The 18,787-nt window shown below is 45.4% G+C and overlaps 1 protein-coding gene across 1 annotated transcript in view; it reads left to right on the top strand.

Moving 5' to 3' along the window:
• LOC115462094 (septin-11-like) overlaps positions 1–18,787 on the top strand; it is a 155,376-nt gene that overhangs the window by 97,717 nt on the left and 38,872 nt on the right. The window contains exon 4 of the mRNA XM_030192133.1: positions 14,550–14,736. Coding sequence (XP_030047993.1) covers positions 14,550–14,736 — 187 coding nt within the window. The remainder of the gene's footprint in view (positions 1–14,549; positions 14,737–18,787) is intronic.

The following is an 18,787-nucleotide window of genomic DNA, read 5'->3' as shown; positions in this document are numbered from 1 at the left end:
GATGGGAGAGTTAGAAATATTGCACTAAATGAAAGATAGATATAATAGGTATCTCTGAGACCTGGTGGAAGGAAGATAACCAATGGGACAGTTTCATACCAGGGTACAAATTATATTGCAGTGATAGAGTGGATTGAATTGGTGGCGGGGGTAGCATTGTAGGTTGAGGGTCTTGCAATGAATAGACTTAAAATTCTGCAGGGCACAAAACACATTTTGGAATCCCTATGCACAGCAATTCCATGTGTAAAGGGGAAAAGAATAATAGGAATTTACTACCATCTACCTGGCCAGGTTGAACAGACAGATGTAGAAATTTTATCAGAAATTAGGGAGGCTATCACACTGGGAAACACAACAATAATAGGTGATTTCAATTACCCTATTTACTGGGTAAATGTAACATCCGGGCATACTAGGGAGGTCAAATTTCTTGATGAAATCGAGGCCTGCTGCTTTATGGAGCAGCTGGTTCAGGAACCAGCAAGAGGGGGGTACAATTCTAGACCTAGTCCTTAGTAGAGCACATGTTCTGGTGCTGGGGCCACTTAATAACGGTGATCATAACATGATCAGATTTGATATAACGTCTAGAGTAAGTACACACATAGCATTTAATTTTCAAAAAGAATATGATAGAATGAGGAGAATGGAAAAAAAAACTTAAGAGGAGCAGCTGCAAAGGTCAAAAATTTATATAGAGTATGGATGCTATTCAAAAATACCATCCTGGAAACCCAGACCAGATATATTCCATGTATTAAAAAAGGAGGAAGGAAGAGGGGGGAGGGGGGGGAATAGGTATGTCATGGTAAAAAATAGTAAGGTCAGTTATGTTTTGATGTCTATTGTACCTTTTACTTGAACCAATATGTGGAAGGTTCATATGTTGTATTCTATGGCAGATGTTCAATAAAATTATAAATAAACACTTAAGAAAAAAAAATAAAAAAAAAAGAGGAAGGAAGTCCAAACGACAGTTAAAAAGTGAGGTGAAGGAAGCTATTACAGTAAAAAAAAAAAAAAAAAAAAAAACTTCAGAAATTGGAAGAAGGATCCAACTGAAAAAAAAAAATCCTTCAGAAAGTGGAAGAAAGATCCGACTGAAAATAATAGGATACAGCATAAAGAATGGCAAGTTAATTTAAAAGCGCTAAGGAAGGTAGAGAGAGACTCTGAGAAAAAGATTGTGTTGGAGATAGCACATAATAAAAACTTCTAGCTATATTAGAAGCAAGAAGCTGGTAAAAGAATCAGTCGGACCACTAGATGACAGGGGAGTAAAAGGGGCATAGCAGAGAGATTAAATGAATTCTTTGCTTCGGTTTTCACTGAGGAAGATGTGGGAGAGATACCAGTGCCAGAAATGGTATACAATGCTGATGAGTCAGAGAAACTGAAACAAAACTCTGTAAACCTGGAAGATGTAATGGGGCAATTTGATAAGCTGAAGAGAAACAATTCTCCTGGACTTGATGCTATATATCCCAGAGTACTGTTAGAATTGAAAAATTTAACTTTCAAAGCTATTTGTAAAAATCAAGCATGGTCCTGGAAGATTGGAGGGTGGCCAACGTAGTGCCTATTTTAAAAAGGGTTCCATAGGTGATCGGGAAATTATAGACCAGTGAGCCTGACGTTGCTGTGAGCAAAATGGTAGAGGCTATTATAAAGACCAGTATTACAGAGCATATACCTAAGCATGGATTAATGAGACAAAGCCAACATGGATTTAGTCGAGGGAAATTTTGCCTCACCAATCTACTACATTTCTTTGACAGAGTGAATAAACATGTGGATAAAGGTGAGCTGGTCGATTTATTATGTATCTGGATTTTCAAAAGGCATTTCACAAAGTATCTATCGGAGAGTCATAGGTTAGGAGGTAGTGTTCTATTGTGGATTTAAAACTGGTTAAAAGATAGAAAACAGAGAGGTGGGTTAAATGGTCAGTATTCTCAATAGATAGTGGAGTTCCCCAGGTGTTTGTTCTGGGACCGCTGCTTTTTTACATATTTTATAAATTATCTAGAGACAGAAATAACTAGTGCAGTAATTAAATTTGGTGATGACACAAAGTTATTAAATTGCAAGAGGACCTTACAAGACTGGGTATCCAAATGGCAGATGACATTTAATGTAAGCAAGTTCAAAATACATGTGGGAAAGAGTAACCCAGACTATAGCTATGTGATGCAAGGTTCCACATTAGGAGTGGCTGTCTGGAGAAAAAGATCTAGGTGTCATCGTTTGATGATAGGTTGAAACCCTTTGCTCAGTGTATAGCAGTGTGTAAGAAAACAAATAGAATGTTAGGTAATATTAGGAAAAGAATGGAAAACAAAAACGAGAATGTTATAATGCCTTTGTATTGCTCCATGGTGTGACCACACTGCAAATACTGTGTTCACTTCTGGTCACTGCATTTCAAAAAAGATATAGCAGAATTAGAAAAGGTACAGAGAAGGGCAACGAAAATGGGACAACTTCCCTATGAGGAGAGGCTAAAGTAGCTAGGACTCTTCAGTTTGGAGAAGAGACTGCTAGGGGGAGATATGATAGAGGTCTGTAAAATACTGAGTGGAATGGATAGAAGTGAATTTCTTGTTTACTCGTTTCCAAAAATACTAAGGCTAGGGGGCATGCAATGAAGCTGAGTAGTAAATTTAAAACAAACTGGAGAAAATATTTCTTCACTCAATGTGTAAGTAAACTCTGGAATTCGTTGCCAGAGAATGTGGTAAAAGCAGTTAGCTTAGGGTTTAAAAAAGGTTTGGATAATTTCCTAAAATAAGTCCATATGCCATTATTAAGATGGACTTAGGAAAATCCACTGCTTATTTCTAGGATAAGCAGCATAGTCTGGTTTTACTTTTCTGGGATCTTGCCAAGTACTTGTGACCTGTATTGGCTACTGTTGGAAACAGGATACTGGGCTTGATGGACCTTCAATGTGTCCCAGTATGACGGTGTTTGAATTCCTATGTTTTTAGTGTCAACAATTTTTTATTGATGACACTCAAATATAACAGGCACACTGAAAATCATCAGAGACAGTTATATCCGTTACAACTAAGTACATTCCTCTGCAGACAGTCATCATCAATACTTTTCATATATATATGCCATTTATCCCTAAGTTCCTATGTTTTTATGCTGGACTGCAGGTAGGGGAACAGGGGAGAGAGAGCATAGGAATGGGGCACATGAGAAAGGGAAGAGATAAGAAGAAGCTTGACTCAAGGAGGGACAGGGAGACAGAAGGGTAATGCTGGACACAGCCAGAGGGATGGGGACAAAGAGGGCAAGTTCTGAACATAGGGGAGAGAGAAGGATGGGGATACAGAAGAGGAATATGAGCCAGGACATATAGGGATATAGAGGAGAATGATAGTGGATATGGAGAAAGAAGTGTCAATTGGACCAGAGACCCTAGAAAGAACATAAGATGGATGGGACTCATGGGTGGAAGAATAGAGGTGAAGATGACTGGGACTTGGTGATTGAGTGTGAGAGTTTAGGGGGGGGGGTCGGAGCAGAAACCTATGGAGAGGAGAGATGCAGAGGGACATGGCAATTGGTAGGCATCAGTGGAAGTGTATTGATGGTTTGGGAGGATGAGTGAGGGTGTGATATATGGGGTAAGAAAAAGGGACTGAACTGTAGGGAAAAGCTGAAACATAATGAGAATGACCTGGAAGACTGGAGAGAGAATAAAAGGCATTGAATAGGGATGGGGTACTTGGGAGAGGGGTATGAGAGAGAGGAGTCTCTGAAGGGGTTGAGTGAGGGTGGAACTAATGTTAAAAGATGGAGAAGGAGAGGTAGTAGAAGATGGGGTAGTGGGTAATAGAAGAATGTCCTAGAAGTAAGGAGAGATGAGGATGGAGCTGGGGCTGATGTGGGGATAAGGCAGTAAAAGTTAGGTGAGGGCTGAGAGGGTCTAGTCCACTAACATATTGTCTCTGTCTTGGAGGAGGGGAATTGGAGACAGGGGAAAGAAAAGATACGGGGGGGGGGGGGCAATGGGAGTACTGGAGAGGAGATGAGAGGGAGATGACAAAAGCTGATAGGTAATTGAGAGGTGAAAAGGAGACTTAAGGTAAGAGGGAGAATGAGAGGTAAAATCAAATGGATAGATATAAATACAGAGAAGAAAAAAGTGGAAAAAAAAACATAAAAAGAAAAGTCGGTGCCAGTTAAATGTAGGCAATATGAGAGAGGAGAAATGGAATGACAAACTTGGAAAAGAATTTAGGAGAAGATTGATCCAAGGAAAGTGAAACAAAGTCTGGGACCTGCCCAATAAGAAATGAAATGCTCAGACGACAAAGGTAGAAAAGGAAAATATTATTTAATACTTTTTAATTGGGACGTATCCACTTTGGGTACATTTTTGTTCTGGTTTTGTATTTTGTAGATTACAGGAGAAAATGCATTTCTGTTTCTCTTACAAATATTGCCCTACTTAGAGAGTCTGGATTTCTTGGGCAAAAAGGGAGAGGGGCTCATGGAGTGGAGGAGTAGCCTAATGTTTACTGCAGTGGCCTGAGACTCGGGGAAACCAGGTCTGATTCCCACTGCAGCTCCTTGTGTCTCTGGGCAAGTCATTTAACCCTCCATTGCCCCAGGTACAAAATAAATACACGTATATAATATGTAAACCGCTTTGATTTATAACCACAGAAAGGCAAACATCAAATCCTATCTCCTTTCCTGTTTTAGTTTTTGTCTGCATGCTTGTGTAGTTCCTTATTCTTTATAATATGAGGATCTATCCATGTCCTGTGCATGTGACTGAGGTGATGGATTCTGCTAGCATGTAGTCTGTGTAGGAATTTGTAACTGTACAGTTTGTTCTAGTTTCCCAGTGGTAGGTATATTGGATCTCTAGAGTCCAGTATAATAATTATAGCACTGCTTTTTCACAGGTGTGCTAGGGCTGCTATGGTTTGGTAAGTTTGCTATATAGGTTTTGAATGTGTCTTAGCAACATAAAACACAACCTTGCAGTGTGTCATGTTCAAGACTAATGGTCTTTACAGGATGTAGAGTTATTTCACAAAAACCTATCTGATTTAATCAGTGTTCAGCAGTGGAAGGAGTATGTGCTGCTCCTGAGGTGATAATCACAAATTGAATATATATTTTTTTATGATGTATTATAAGAGGGATAGCTCTGTTGTTGGGGAATATGAAGTTTGTGATACAGAACTGGAGCTTCAGGGTTTATTTGTCCAGTCCTTTAGTGAATCCAGGTAACACCACACAGCAGAATTTTATTATAATGGCAGTTTTACGGTAGCTGAAACTAGCTAGAGCAGGAGGGCTTCTTTATGCATAGAAGTTCATGCTGTCTTATATTGCAAATTTAAAAAGGGGGGTTGGGGATATAGTTGTGGACATGATTTGCAGAAATGGCTGCCCCATGTTGTCACCCCAAATATTTCTGTCTAGAGAAACTATTGCTACCCATCCTTGCCATCTAGTATCCCTTCCTCTCCCTTTAGAGAGCCTATGTATATGTACCAAGCTTGCTTGAGTTCAGATAGCCTTCATCTCCTCCAGCTCTACTAGGAGGCCATTCTACACTAGATGAATTTGTAGAATTCATCCATCCTTTCCGTGAAGAAGTATTTCCTCGTGTTACTCCTGAATCTGTCCCCTTTCCCCTTCATCCTATGCCCCCACATTCCAGAGCTTCCTTTCAAATGAAAGAGAGAGTTTTGCTGGGCCTTAAGCTTGATTTTTTTTTTTTTTTAATATCTGTAAAGTGTTTCTTCAAGTTTGCAGTTAAGGGCAGGGACTATTTTAGAAGCACTGACAATAATGAAAAAATTAGTTTCAGTTTGAACAGTAGGGATATATTGAGAATTGTTTCAAAATTTATTTTACACCATTTTTAAGTCCTTCTGACTTTGCTACTCCAACCGCTGTGACTCTAAATGCTGCTTTAGAATACATATGGGCACTATGGAGACAGATATAAAGCATACTGACAACATGAATAAGGGCGCAGACTTAGGAGATATTATGATTCCACTTAAAATTAAAGGCAGCCTATTTCCCAGGATGCATACAAACATTCATTAATTTCCCTGTTGAGATCCTTCCCCTGATGTGTCACAAAAATTTGGAGCGGCTAGGACAACAAACTTAGGTGTCGCCCTGAAGGACATTCAGGACCGGCGCCTGGAATCAACACTAAAATGGTCCTTTGATATTTCGGGCCTAGCCTTAAGGGCATCTGTTTGCAGTTCTTATGCTGCTCGAGCCTGCCTTTCTTGGTTACAACAGGCAGTGGAACAGCCCGTGGATGGTGCGGAGTCCCTCGCTGAGGTTGCACCGCGAATGGAGTCGGCCTTGTCATTTTTAGCTGATGCCTTCTATGATCTGGTCAGAGCTTCGGCTAAACAGATGTCTGTGGTGGTATCCGCCCGCCGCCTTATATGGCTACGGCATTGGGCGGCTGACATGGCCTCTACGCAAAGGCTAGTGAAGTTGCCCTTTCGAGGACTTCTGTTATTTGGAGGAGTTGGAGAGAATTGTTAAAGACCTGGGGAATGCTAAACCCCAGCGGTTACCTGAGGATAGGCCGTGGCCTTCTTCCAAGGGTCAGGTGGTTCCCTCCTCCAGACCTCGCTTCCGTGAAGCTAGAAGGTATCGCCCGGGGTGCTCTGCTTTGTTTACTCAACGTGCCTGTTTTCAGCAGAGGAACTCCTTTCGCTCGGACAAGCGATCCGCAGCGGCCGGTGCTAGGCTTGGAGTTCAAGGGCGACCCTCTCAATGATGGTGTGCCGGTCCACTCCTCCTTTACAGCTGAAGGAACACGCCTTTCCCTCTTTCTCGAGGAGTGGACCAAGATTACCTCAGATCAGTGGGTCCTGGACCTGATCAGAGAAGGTTACCGAATGGAATTCAGTGCCCCGATGAGAGACGTGTTTTTGGAGTCCCGATGCGGTACTGCCGTCAAACAGGCGGCAGTAGAGGAGACCCTACAAGTCTTGTTGCACCTTGGGGCGGTGATCCCTGTGCCTCCCGCTGAACACGGCTGCGGTCGTTACTCCATTTACTTAGTGGTGCCGCAAAAAGATGGGTCTTTTCGGCCCATTCTTGACTTAAAGAAAGTCAACAAGTCTCAGAGAGTGCGGCATTTTCACATGGAAACCCTGCGCTCCGTCATTGCGGCGGTACAGCCAGGAGAGTTCCTCACAGCTCTGGACCTAAAAGAAGCTTACTTGCACATACCTATTTGGCCCCCACACTAACGGTTCCTCCAATTTGCCGTGTTGGGAAGACATTTCCAGTTTCGGGCCTTGCCTTTTGGCCTCGCCACAGCTCCCCGAACCTTTTCAAAGGTAATGGTGGTAGTAGCTGCCTTTCTCAGGAGAGAGGGTATCCGGGTTCACCCGTACCCTCGACGACTCGCTTATCAGAGAGTCATTGTGTCACAGCCAGAGTGGTCTCAGTACTGCAATGTCTGGGCTGGGTCGTCAATATACCCAAAAGTCACCTGACCCCCTCTCAATCTCTCGAATATTTGGGGGTCCGGTTTGACACGGCCTCGGGGTTTGTTTATCTACCCCACCAAAGGCAGTGTAAGCTTCAGAATCAGGCCCGTTTGCTCCTGAGGATGCCTCGCCCGCAAGCTTGGTACATTGTCCAGCTGTTGGGGGTCGATGACGGCCACCTTAGAAGTGGTGCCATGGGCGAGAGCGCATATGAGACCTCTGCAGATTGCCCTGCTTCAACGATGGTCTCCGATGTCCCAGGATTGACTTAGGGATTTGATCTGGTTTTGTGTTGAACATAAATTTTTTTTTTTTTTTCAGTATTGAGTTTTAGCCTGTGAACATGCATCCATTTTTCTAGAAGGTTGTGCATTGTTTGACTATTTTGAAAATTGATTGTATGAGGATTAATACTAAGATATTGGCATAAATGTAGTGGAGAGAGCCATTTTTGTCTAGGAGTAAGCTTAAGGATTGGAAGAAAACATTAAACGATATTGAAGATAGGCAGGAGCCTTGGGGGACCCCGCATCTGTTGCTCCAGTTTGGGGTTGTCTGCATTTTTTTTGACCTTGTATGATCTACTTTCCAAGAAGCCTCTGAACCATTTTAGAACATTGCCTGTGATTTCCATTTCTTCGATGTCCTATAGTAGGAGAGTATGGTCTACTAAGTGGAATGCTGAGGACAGATCAAATTGAAGTAGCAGTGCGCTTTTTCCTTCACTTAACAGTAGTCAAATGTGGTCTAACATGGAGGAATCCTGATTGAGATGGTGGAAGAATATCGTGCATGTCCAAGAAGTGAGTGAGCTGTAGGATTACCATTTGCTCCATTAATTTAGTAAATAATGGAATGGAATGGAGGCTTTTGGTCTGTTGAAACCAGTTGACTAGGTTGGTTGGGTTCTTTTGGTATTGGTTTATTCCTTGTCATCAAGCAGATGAAGCCATTACGTATGGGAGATAGAGAGCACTCAACTTTTCACAGTGCCTCATGGCCAGCCAGCTCCACTGCATCTTCAGTATTCTCTATCTCCCCAAGCAGGGTGGCTGCAGCTTCTTCGAGCTCCATCAAAAATCTGCCTGGGGGTGGCTCCTGGCTTGCCAGTTGTTAGCCAGGGTGTTAGAGGCTATAGCAGCTTCACTTTGAAGGCACATAGGTTAGCCCTTTCCCTGCCTTACCCATGCCCCCGTGGATGTGGACATATTAGCTTGCTTTTCCCTGTCCTTTCCCACTCAGTGGATGCAGGCACATTGATTCGCCTTTCCCTGCCTTTCCCACTCATCTGAGCCTCCGGAGTTCTTATTACCTCTGCTTTCCTCACAGCGTTAAAAAAAAAAAAAAAAGAAGAGAAGAGAAAAAAAAAAAAAGGAACAGAGATTTTCCTTTGATTCTTCTATGGGACCGGAGCTGTGATACTCGGTCCGGTGAGGTAGGAGTGTGTTCTAAGTCCTCCGGGGTGGGCCCGCGATCGGGGCATTTTTGGCGCGAAACTGCCATTTTGAATTTCCCCGCCGTTTTCGGCGATGGCTGCAGAGAATGTAAAGCGCTGTTCCCGGTGTGGCAAGCGCAAATCAGCAGCGGGCTCTGTAAATCGTGGTGTACAGGTGTAAGAGCCAGCCCGAGCATGGCGAGCAATGATTCTTCCCGCTCAGAGCTGGCAGCGGACGCCATTTTGAATTCTCCGCAAAGTGCGGCCTCCGTAGAGACGGAGAGCCCTGAGACCGGGGGGGGGGGGGGGGAAGACCTCGAATTGAGGCTATTCAGGGAGCGGCTAGCCCCGGACGGGCTCTGGGTGCCCAGGGCGTTTTTCTCCCCTGATTTGTGTTGTTATTGCATAAAGCATACATGCTGAAAAGAGCTCTCCCTCAAGGGTCGTCTGAGGCCCCTTCTATTGTTCCCCCTGGTGGATTCTGGCCTGGGACTGCCCGCTGAGGCTATTTTCCCTGATAATTGGCATAAAGAAAAGCGTAGAAGGGCTGATTCCCCTTTAGATTGTGGTGCACCTCCTTCTCTTCCCCCCCCCCCCCCCCCCCCCCCCCCCCGTGGTCAGGGTTCAGAGAGTTCTGGCAGGCCTTCGTGGTCTGAGGAGCCAGAGTCAGGTGCAGAATTACCACAGGATCTGGATGATCCCTCCACGGTGAGGATTTTCCACCATGATGAGCTGCCAGCGCTTATTTCAGATGCCCTACAGGTCCTTTCTATTGAAGAGCCTGACAGTGGCACGGTCTCCTCTGTGAATCCTAGGATGGCTAGTACCAAAAAGCCTGCTCGAGTCTTTCCTTTGCATGACTCCATCCAAGAGCTTATTTCCGCTCAGTTGGTTGACCCCGAGGGACCTTTGAAAGTTTCCAGGGCTATGGGGCAATTATACCCTCTGCGTGAGGAGCATTTGGCTCGCTTTGCAAGGCCTAAAGTAGATGCCCTTGTCACTGCGGTGACAAAGAGAACTACCCTCCCTGTGGAAGGAGGAGTTGCCCTGAAGGATATACAAGACCGTAGGCTGGAAGCAGCACTTAAACGGTCCTTTGAAATTGCAGGTCTTACTGTTCAGGCGTCTGCATGCAGTTGTTATGCTGCTAGAGCCTGCCTTGCGTGGTTGCAACAGGCAGTGGAACAGCCCGGAGATGGAGCGGAGCCCTTCTCTGATGTGGCTCCGCGGCTGGAGTCGGCCTTGTCCTTTTTGGCTGATGCCCTTTATGATATTGTCAGAGCTTCGGCTAAACAAATGGCAGTAGCAGTGGCGGCTCGCTGTCTTATTTGGCTACGACATTGGGCTGCGGACATGGCCTCTAAGCAAAGGTTGGTGAAGTTGCCCTTTCAAGGCCTTCTCCTATTTGGTGAGTTGGAAAAAAAAATTGTTAAAGGCCTGGGAGATCCAAAACCCCAGCGCTTGCCCAAAGATAGGCCGAGGCCTTCCTCCGAGGGCCAGGCGGTCCACTCCTCTTATTGACCTCACTTCCGTGAAGCTAGAAGGTACCGCCCGGGGCGTTCTGCTGGGTTCACTTCTCGTGCCCGATTTTCAGCAGAGGAACTCCTTTCGCTCGGACAAGCGTTCCGCAGCCACCGGCTCTAGGCCTGGAGCTCAGGGGAGACTCTCTCAATGATGGTGCGCCGACCCCCCTCCTCGCTTCCTGTCATCGGAGGACGTCTTTCCCTCTTTGCCGAGGAGTGGGCCAATATTTTCTCAGATCAGTGGGTTCTGGACCTGATTAGAGATGGCTACAGAATAGAATTCAACACCCCAGTAAGAGACGTGTTTGTGGAGTCCTGATGTGGTTCTGCCGCCAATCGGGCGGCGGTAGAGGAGACTTTGCAAGGTCTGATTCAGTTAGGGGCCGTGTCCCCGATACCTCCCGCCGAACACGGCTACGGCCGATACTCCATCTACTTTGTGGTGCCGCGAAAAGGTGGGTCTTTTTGCCCTATTCTGGACTTAAAAGAATTAAACAAGTCCCTGAGAGTGCGGCATTTCCATATGGAAACCCTGCGCTCCGTCATTGCTGCGGTACAGCCAGGAGAGTTTCTCACGTCTCTAGACCTGAAAGAAGCTTACTTGCACATACCAATTTGGCCCCCGCACCAGAAGTTTCTGAGGTTTGCGGTGTTGGGAAAACATTTCCAGTTCCGGGCCTTGACTTTTGGCCTCGCCACAGCTCCCCGAACCTTTTCGAAGGTAATGGTGGTAGTAGCTGATTTGCTCAGGCGAGAAGGTATCAGGGTTCACCCGTACCTAGACGACTGGCTCATCAGAGCAGACTCTGTAACAGAGAGCTATCAAGCTACAGCCAGAGTGGTCTCTACTTCAATCTCTAGGCTGGGACGTCAATATGGCCAAAAGTCACCTGACCCCCTCGCATCTCTAGAATATTTGGGGGCCAGGTTTGACACAGACTCGGGCTATGTATACCTACCCGAGCTAAGGCGGTGCAAGCTTCAGAATCAGGTCCGTCTGCTCCTGAGGATGCCCCGCCCGTGAGCTTGGGACATTGTCCAGCTGATGGGATCGATGACAGCCACATTAGAAGTGGTGCCCTGGGCGAGAGCGCACCTGAGACCTCTACAGTATTCCCTACTTCAAAGATGGTCTCCAGTTTCTCAGGATTATCAATGCAGACTTTCTTGGCTCCCTGCGGCCCGACTCAGCATGGAGTGGTGGCTCTCAGACAGCATGCTGCGGCGAGGAATGCCGCTGGCGCTCCCCGATTGGTGTCTAGTAGTGACAGATGCCAGCCTGAAGGGCTGGGGCGCAGATTGCAAGGGGAAGCCTGCCCAGGGTCTATGGACACCCGAGGAGTCGGAGTGGTCCATCAACCGCCTGGAGTTGAAAGCGGTGTTTCAGGCGCTTCTGGCCTTTCAAGTGACCCTGGAAGGATTGGCTGTCAGAGTGATTTCGGACAACACGACAGCAGTAGCCTACATAAATCGACAAGGCGGCACTCCGTGCAGAGCACTGGCCGCGCAGGCCGAACAGATTTGCCACTGGGCCGAGCTGTATCTTCAGTTTCTGTCGGCAGCTCACATTACAGGTCAGAGCAATGTGCAAGCCGATTATCTAAGCAGGCATCAGATCGATCCAGCAGAATGGGAACTAGCAGACGAAGTATTCCTGCAGATATGTGCCAAATGGGGCAAGCACGTGATGGATCTTATGGCGACAAGTTCAAATGCCAAAGTCCCGTGCTTCTTCAGCAGACGGAGAGATCCTCGCTCGGCAGGGTTGGATGCCTTGATTCAGCCCTGGCCTCCAGGCCTACTATGTGTTCCCTCTGTGGCCCTTGATAGGGCGCGTGCACCTGTGGATTCGGCTGCACCCAGGAGAAGTGGTCCTCATCGCCCCGGATTGGCCCAGGAGGCCTTGGTATGCGGACCTCCGACAGATGCTAGTGGAGGCTCCCCTTCCTTTACCTCTGGTACCGAACCTGTTGTCACAGGGCCCGGTAGCCATGAAGGATGCCTGCTGCTTTGGTCTTATGGCATGGCGATTGAGAGAGCGTAATTGAGGGACAAAGGCTATTTAAACACAGTCATTTCCACTCTCCTGCAGGCCCGCAAGCATTCCACTTCCGTGGCTTATGCCAGGATTTGGCGCCAGTTTGAGTCTTGGTGTGCTTCAAAAGCGATCACACCCATGCGGGCTCCTGCCTCGCCAATTCTTAACTTTTTGCAGGATGGTGTACAAATAGGCTTGGCCTATAATTCCCTGCGGGTGCAAGTGGCAGCGTTGGCCTCCCTTCGTGGTAAGGTTGAAGGTGTGTCTTTAGCTGCTCATCCAGATGTGGCACGGTTTCTTAGTGGGTTGCTTCGACTCCGGCCTTCCGTGTGAGCACCCTGTCCAGCTTAGAACCTGGGGCTAGTTTTGAAGGCCCTGCAGGCTTCTCCTTTTGAGCCGCTTCGGCGAGCATCGGAGAAAGATTTGACCTAAAGGCCGTTTTTCTTGTGGCCATTACTTTTGCGAGACGGGTGTCAGAGCTCCAGGCGCTGTCCTGTAGAGACCCATTTCTGCAATTCTCAGAGTCCGGGGTCACGGTTCGGACCGTGCCTTCCTTCATGCCTAAGGTGGTTTCAGTGTTTCACCTAAACCAGCCTATTTTCTTGCCCTCCTTTGATAAGGAGGAGTTTCCAGAATCTTTTGGGCAGTTGCACCTGTTGGATGTGCGCAGGACTCTGCTGCAGTATCTGTGAGTTACTATCTCTTTCAGGATCTATGATCATCTGTTTGTTTTGCTATCAGGTCCTCGTAGAGGGTCCCCAGCGTCTAAAGCCACTATTGCCCGCTGGCTCAAAGAAACTATCTTTTCAGCTTATCTGCTTGCCTCCGCCTGTAGCCTTTAAAGGTGCATTCTACCAGAGTGATTTCTTCCTCTTGGGCTGAAACTGGAGCACTCTCTCGTCAAGAGATATCAGTGCAGCAACATGGGCTTCTAAGCTCTCTTTTGCCCGACATTACAGGCTGGATGTGGCTGCTAGGAGGGATGCGCGTTTTGGAGCACAAGTGCTAGCGCGTGGTGTGACCTGTTCCCACCCTATATAAGGGATTGCTTTGTTAAATCCCATACGTAATAGCTTCATCTGCTTGATGACAAGGAAGGGAAAATTAGGTTTTTACCTTGGTAATTTTCTTTCCTTTAGTCATAGCAGATGAAGCCATGAGCCCTCCCTGTATGATTGTCTGTATGCTGTGAATCTGTTTCAGGTTCTGTTCTTGTTTCCTGAAGTTCCTTCCTTGGGAGAAAGTTGGAAAACAGTCTTCAGGATTCATGTTCACTTATAGGAGGATGAGTCCATTCCCTCCAGTTTATGTTTTGGAGGATGTTTATTCCCTCCAGGAGGTTGCGTGTATCCCCTCCAGTTATACAATAAGGAGGACGAGTTTATTCCCTCCAGGAAGATGTGTTCATTCCCTCCTTTTGAGTTCATGCCCTTGTTAAGGGGCCATCATTCGCTGTGAGGAAAGTTCATGTTATTCCCATTGCGGTTTGCCATACTGATTTGGAAGCTTCAAATACTGAAGAGGCAGTGGAGCTGGCTGGCCATGAGGCACTGTGAAAAGTTGAGTGCTCTCTATCTCCTCCTGCTGGTTGATGGACACAACCCATATGTAATGGCTTCATCTGCTATGACTAAAGGAAAGAAAATTACCAAGGTAAGAACCTAATTTTCCCATATTCTCACATCCCTTCCTCCTCCCTTTGGAGTTGTCGTCTTAGCTTTAGTAGTGTACTGCAGGTCCCAAGCTCGAGCTTTGGATGGGAAGGCACGTGCGTGGCGGGGGCAGTGCCTCAAAGTTTTAAAGCAACATTGCACTTGGCAGTATCTGCACCGGGCTCCGTGGACAACGTCACACATGTGTGTTAAAATGTGCCTGCTGTCCTCTGAGAACACTTGCTACAGGTAAGTAACTTAACTGCTATGTATGTATGTTTGGTTATTATCCACCTAAATTTATTTGCAGAATAGAAATGCAATAAATACAGTTCCCTGTGTGACTGTGATGACTTTTATTCTTCTGGTTTGTTTGTTTGTTTGTTTCAGCTATAAACCCATTGTAGAATACATTGATTCACAGTTTGAAGCATACCTGCAAGAGGAGCTGAAGATCAAACGATCTCTGTATAATTACCATGACACACGGATCCATGCTTGCATCTACTTTATTGCACCTACTGGTCACTCCCTGAAGTCTCTTGACCTGGTCACCATGAAGAAGCTGGACAGTAAGGTACTCACCACACTTACTGTACCTTTCATTAACTTTTAATGAATGCTGAAATCTTGGGTGGTGAAGAGTTGGGACTGTCCTTCCCCATGTTAAACTTGTACAGCGCTGCGTAACCCTGGCAGCGCTATAGAAATGCTAAGTAGTAGAATTAGAGGGGTCTGCTGAACACATGGTGTTTTTGATATGGATATTCTAAACTAGTTTATGGTTTATTAAAAGCTTTGTTAAAACACATTTCCAGCATAGCATAACAAAGACGGTGTACAATACAATAACAAGAAAATAGGAACACAATCGCAGGAAAGAGAGCAAAGAGCAGAAAAAACAAAGAAACACACGAGCAAGAGAGATGAAAAAAATATATACAGAAACAGAGAAAACAGGCTCAGTGTATTTGGACATCAGTGGAGCAAAATAAGTAGTTCAAATTAATAACAGGAAAAATTGACTAGTTAGTTTTTTTTGTTAATGAGGAGAAAAAGGTTTGTTTTTATGGAGGCTATGTTGTCTTCCTAGCCATTTTGCCTGGTCGGTTAGATGCTGGGTCTTGTTGAACTGACTGTTTTCTTTTTTTTTTTTTTTTTCTCCTGAGCACGATAGAGAAGATAAATCTCTGCGATGTGGCTTTCTATGACAGCCAAACCATCCTCTGTGAGCTTTAGCTGTATTTTTTGTCTATCACATGGCTCTACTGCCCCTTTGCCAAAAATCTCAAACTGCCTATTGATGGCTTACTGATGCCACAAAATTAGGTGTAAGTGAACTTTTGAGTTAATTCAATAAAAAAAAAAAATCTGTGTCTAGCTTTTGAGAGCTGTGTTCCATCATTAGGTAGTTGGTGAAACCACATTGCTTTGCAGAAAAAGGATTACACATTTTCTGTTCATCCATATACTGATATTTGCCTTAACCAAAATCTCGGGTCCCTGCTCAAAAGTAAACGCGGGTGCTAGAGGCCTTTAGCATCAGACTAGTGCCTGCATTTGCTAGCATTGAATGCTCAGAGGGCTGTAGCATGAGGAATAATGACCGCACAAAAGGATAGTTCAAGTAGCATGCTAATTACATTTAAATTAGGACATTTTCAATTCACTCTGATGCTCAAAGAAAGGCGCCCTAAACAAGGGCGCTCTTATGGCTGGGAACCTTACAGCAGCCCAGCACCAGCGTTAAGTAAGCAGCCCAGCAAGCATGAAATATAAAGCCATCTGATGATTAAAACAAAGTGCATGCTTCAGTTCTCAGGGTCTATTCCTGGCTTTTGCCTCTCGCTTCTGAAACTCAACTGCACTTTCCTCCTGCTTCAGCCTGGACCTCCCTCCCTCTCTGCTTAGCTTTGTCCAACAGAGTTTGACTGTGCTTCCTCATGCTTTCCTGCTTCAGACCATAGTAATCTAAGGCAAAAGAAATACCTAAAAAGAAGGGATCGAGCCAGCTTCGTGGGCAGGGTGGCAAACTGCAACCGCAGCTCTTCCTCCTCCTCCTTCCCTTCTCCCCCCCCCCCCCCCCCCCCCCCCCGATGTTTCTGCTTCCATACTGGGCATCTGCACAAGAGTGTTGCTTATCACGCAAGATACTGTTCACCGCTGTTGCCTTGACTTTTTCATCTCAAGCTATTCTTGATCCACTTCAATCTGGCTTTCGCCCCCTTCATTCAACTGAAACAGCGCTTGCTACAATGATCTGTTCCTGGCCAGATCCAAAGGTCTCTGTTCTATCCTCATCCTTCTCGATTTTATCTGCTGCTTTTGACACTGTTGATTACAATCTACTCCTTGATACGCTGTCCTCACTTGGATTTCAGGGTTCTGTTCTTTCCTGGTTTTCTTCTTATCTCTCCCAGCGTACCTTTAGTGTATACTCTAGTGGATCCTCCTCTACTTCTATCCCACTGTCAGTTGGTGTACTTCAGGGATCTGTCCTGGGACCTCTTCATTTCTCCATCTATACTTCTTCCTTGGTACTCTGATCTCATCCCATGGTTTTCAGTATCATCTTTACGCTGATGATTCCCAGATCTACCTCTCCACACCAGAAATCTTAGCCGAAATCAAGGCCAAAGTATCAGCCTGCCTGTCTGACATTGCTGCCTGGATGTCTCCGCGCCATCTGAAACTAAACATGACCAAGACTGAGCTTTTTTATCTTTCCCCTCTCCTCCTTCCCCATTCTCTATTTCTGTGGATAACACACTCATCAGCTCGTAACCTTGGGGTCATCTTTGACTCCTCCCTCTCCTTCTCTGCACATATTCAGCAGACTGCTAAAACTTGTCGTTTCTTTCTCTATATCACCAAAATTCACCCTTTCCTTTCTGAGCACACTACCAGAACCCTCATCCACACTCTTATCACCTGTTGCTTAGACTATTGCAACTTGCTTCTCACAGGTCTCCCATTTAGCCATCTTTCTCCTCTTCATCTGTTCAAAATTCTGCTGCATGACTAATATTCCACCAGTGTCATTGTGCTCATATTAGCCCTCTCCTCAAGTAACTTCACTGGCTTCCTATCGGTTTCTGCATACAGTTCAAACTCCTCTTATTGACCTATAAGTACATTCACTCTCCAGCTTCTCAGAACCTCTCCACTCTCCCTACATTCCTCCCCGGGAACTCCGTTCACCGGGTAAACCTCTCTTATCTGCACCCTTCTCCTCCATCGCTAACTCCAGACTCCATTCCTTTTATCTTGCTGCGCCATATGCCTGGAATAGACTTCCCAAGCCGGTACGTCAAGCTCCATCTCTAGCCATCTTCAAATCTAAGCTAAAAGCCCACCTTTTTGATGCTGCTTTTAACTCCTATCCCTTATTCACTTGTTCAGAACCCTTATTTTATCATCCTCACTTTAATATTCCCTTATCTCTTGTTTGTCTGTCCTAATTAGATTGTAAGCTCTGTCAAGCAGGGACTGTCTCTTCATGTTCAAGTGTACAGCGCTGTGTACGTCTAGTAGCGCTTTAGAAATAAGTAGTAGTAGTCTTGTGCTCATTCCCCAGGGAAACAACTTCCTAATGCTCAGTGCTAAGAGAGTGCCTATATTTACATCTCATTAGCGTCGAGCATTAGGGAGTTGTTGTGAGGTGCTGTTCCAGTGCAGTTTCTCTGATGTTCAGTATAGTGCCGGAGTTTTGAGCATTGGGGTCTCGGTTATCTGAGGCAAGTCATGTAACCCTCTGTTGTCCAAGGTACAAACAGATTGTGAACTGTCGGATGAGAAAATATCCACCGTACCTGAATGGAACTTACCCGAGGTACAAACCAAAAAGGCATGAGCTAAATCTCTAATTCCCTTCTTCCCTCTTTATGAACAAGTGACCGCTGCTGTTATAAACATTGTTCCTCGGAGCCTTGCATGGGGGTGGAAGGTAGAACTTAAGACCAGTTTGCCATGTACTAGTGTAGTGCATCCCATTTAAGAGGGGAAAAACTTGAAGTGCTTTCTCTAATGAAAATTAATATTTACTCTGTTAAATTTGAGGGGGAAATCATGGATTAATCACAACCTCCACATTTCTTTTAGCAAGATTAAGTGAGGGAAAAGTGGATTGAATCAGAGTGCACACAAGCCACCACCTAGTTTTTAATGTGCTGTATGTGCTGGTCTACCAGTTTTACTTTGAATTTGCTGGAATGATATGTTAAAATAAGTATCCTTATTACTGCTATTAACACTACTGGACATAAGCAGTGCTGGTAAATATTCAGGTACAATGGGACTCATTTTTGAAAGAGAAAAACATCATAAAAGTGTCATAAAGCAGCATTTGGAAGCATTTCTTCTCAAAATGTCCAAATCGATATTTTCAAAAGCTGTTTTCCTACCTATGATATCCTGCAATTGCCCTTGTGCTATTAATAAGCCCTGAACAAATAGATCTTTACAGTAGAAGAACCCCACCTCTCCCAAATATAACTGGAAGACAAAGGTTGGTAATCCTTAAGGAGACTTAGCGGATAGGTAATGCACTTTACTTTGTCTGCGCACCCCCACCCACGCCTTTCTGAGAGGAACAAGAAATACATGCAAGCATGCTGATGAATTTTGCC

Source organism: Microcaecilia unicolor, chromosome 2 (genome assembly GCF_901765095.1).
Source record: "Microcaecilia unicolor chromosome 2, aMicUni1.1, whole genome shotgun sequence".
NCBI lineage: Eukaryota > Metazoa > Chordata > Amphibia > Gymnophiona > Siphonopidae > Microcaecilia > Microcaecilia unicolor.
Note: the sequence above shows the minus strand (reverse complement) of the source record. Positions and strands in the feature narration are given on the sequence as shown.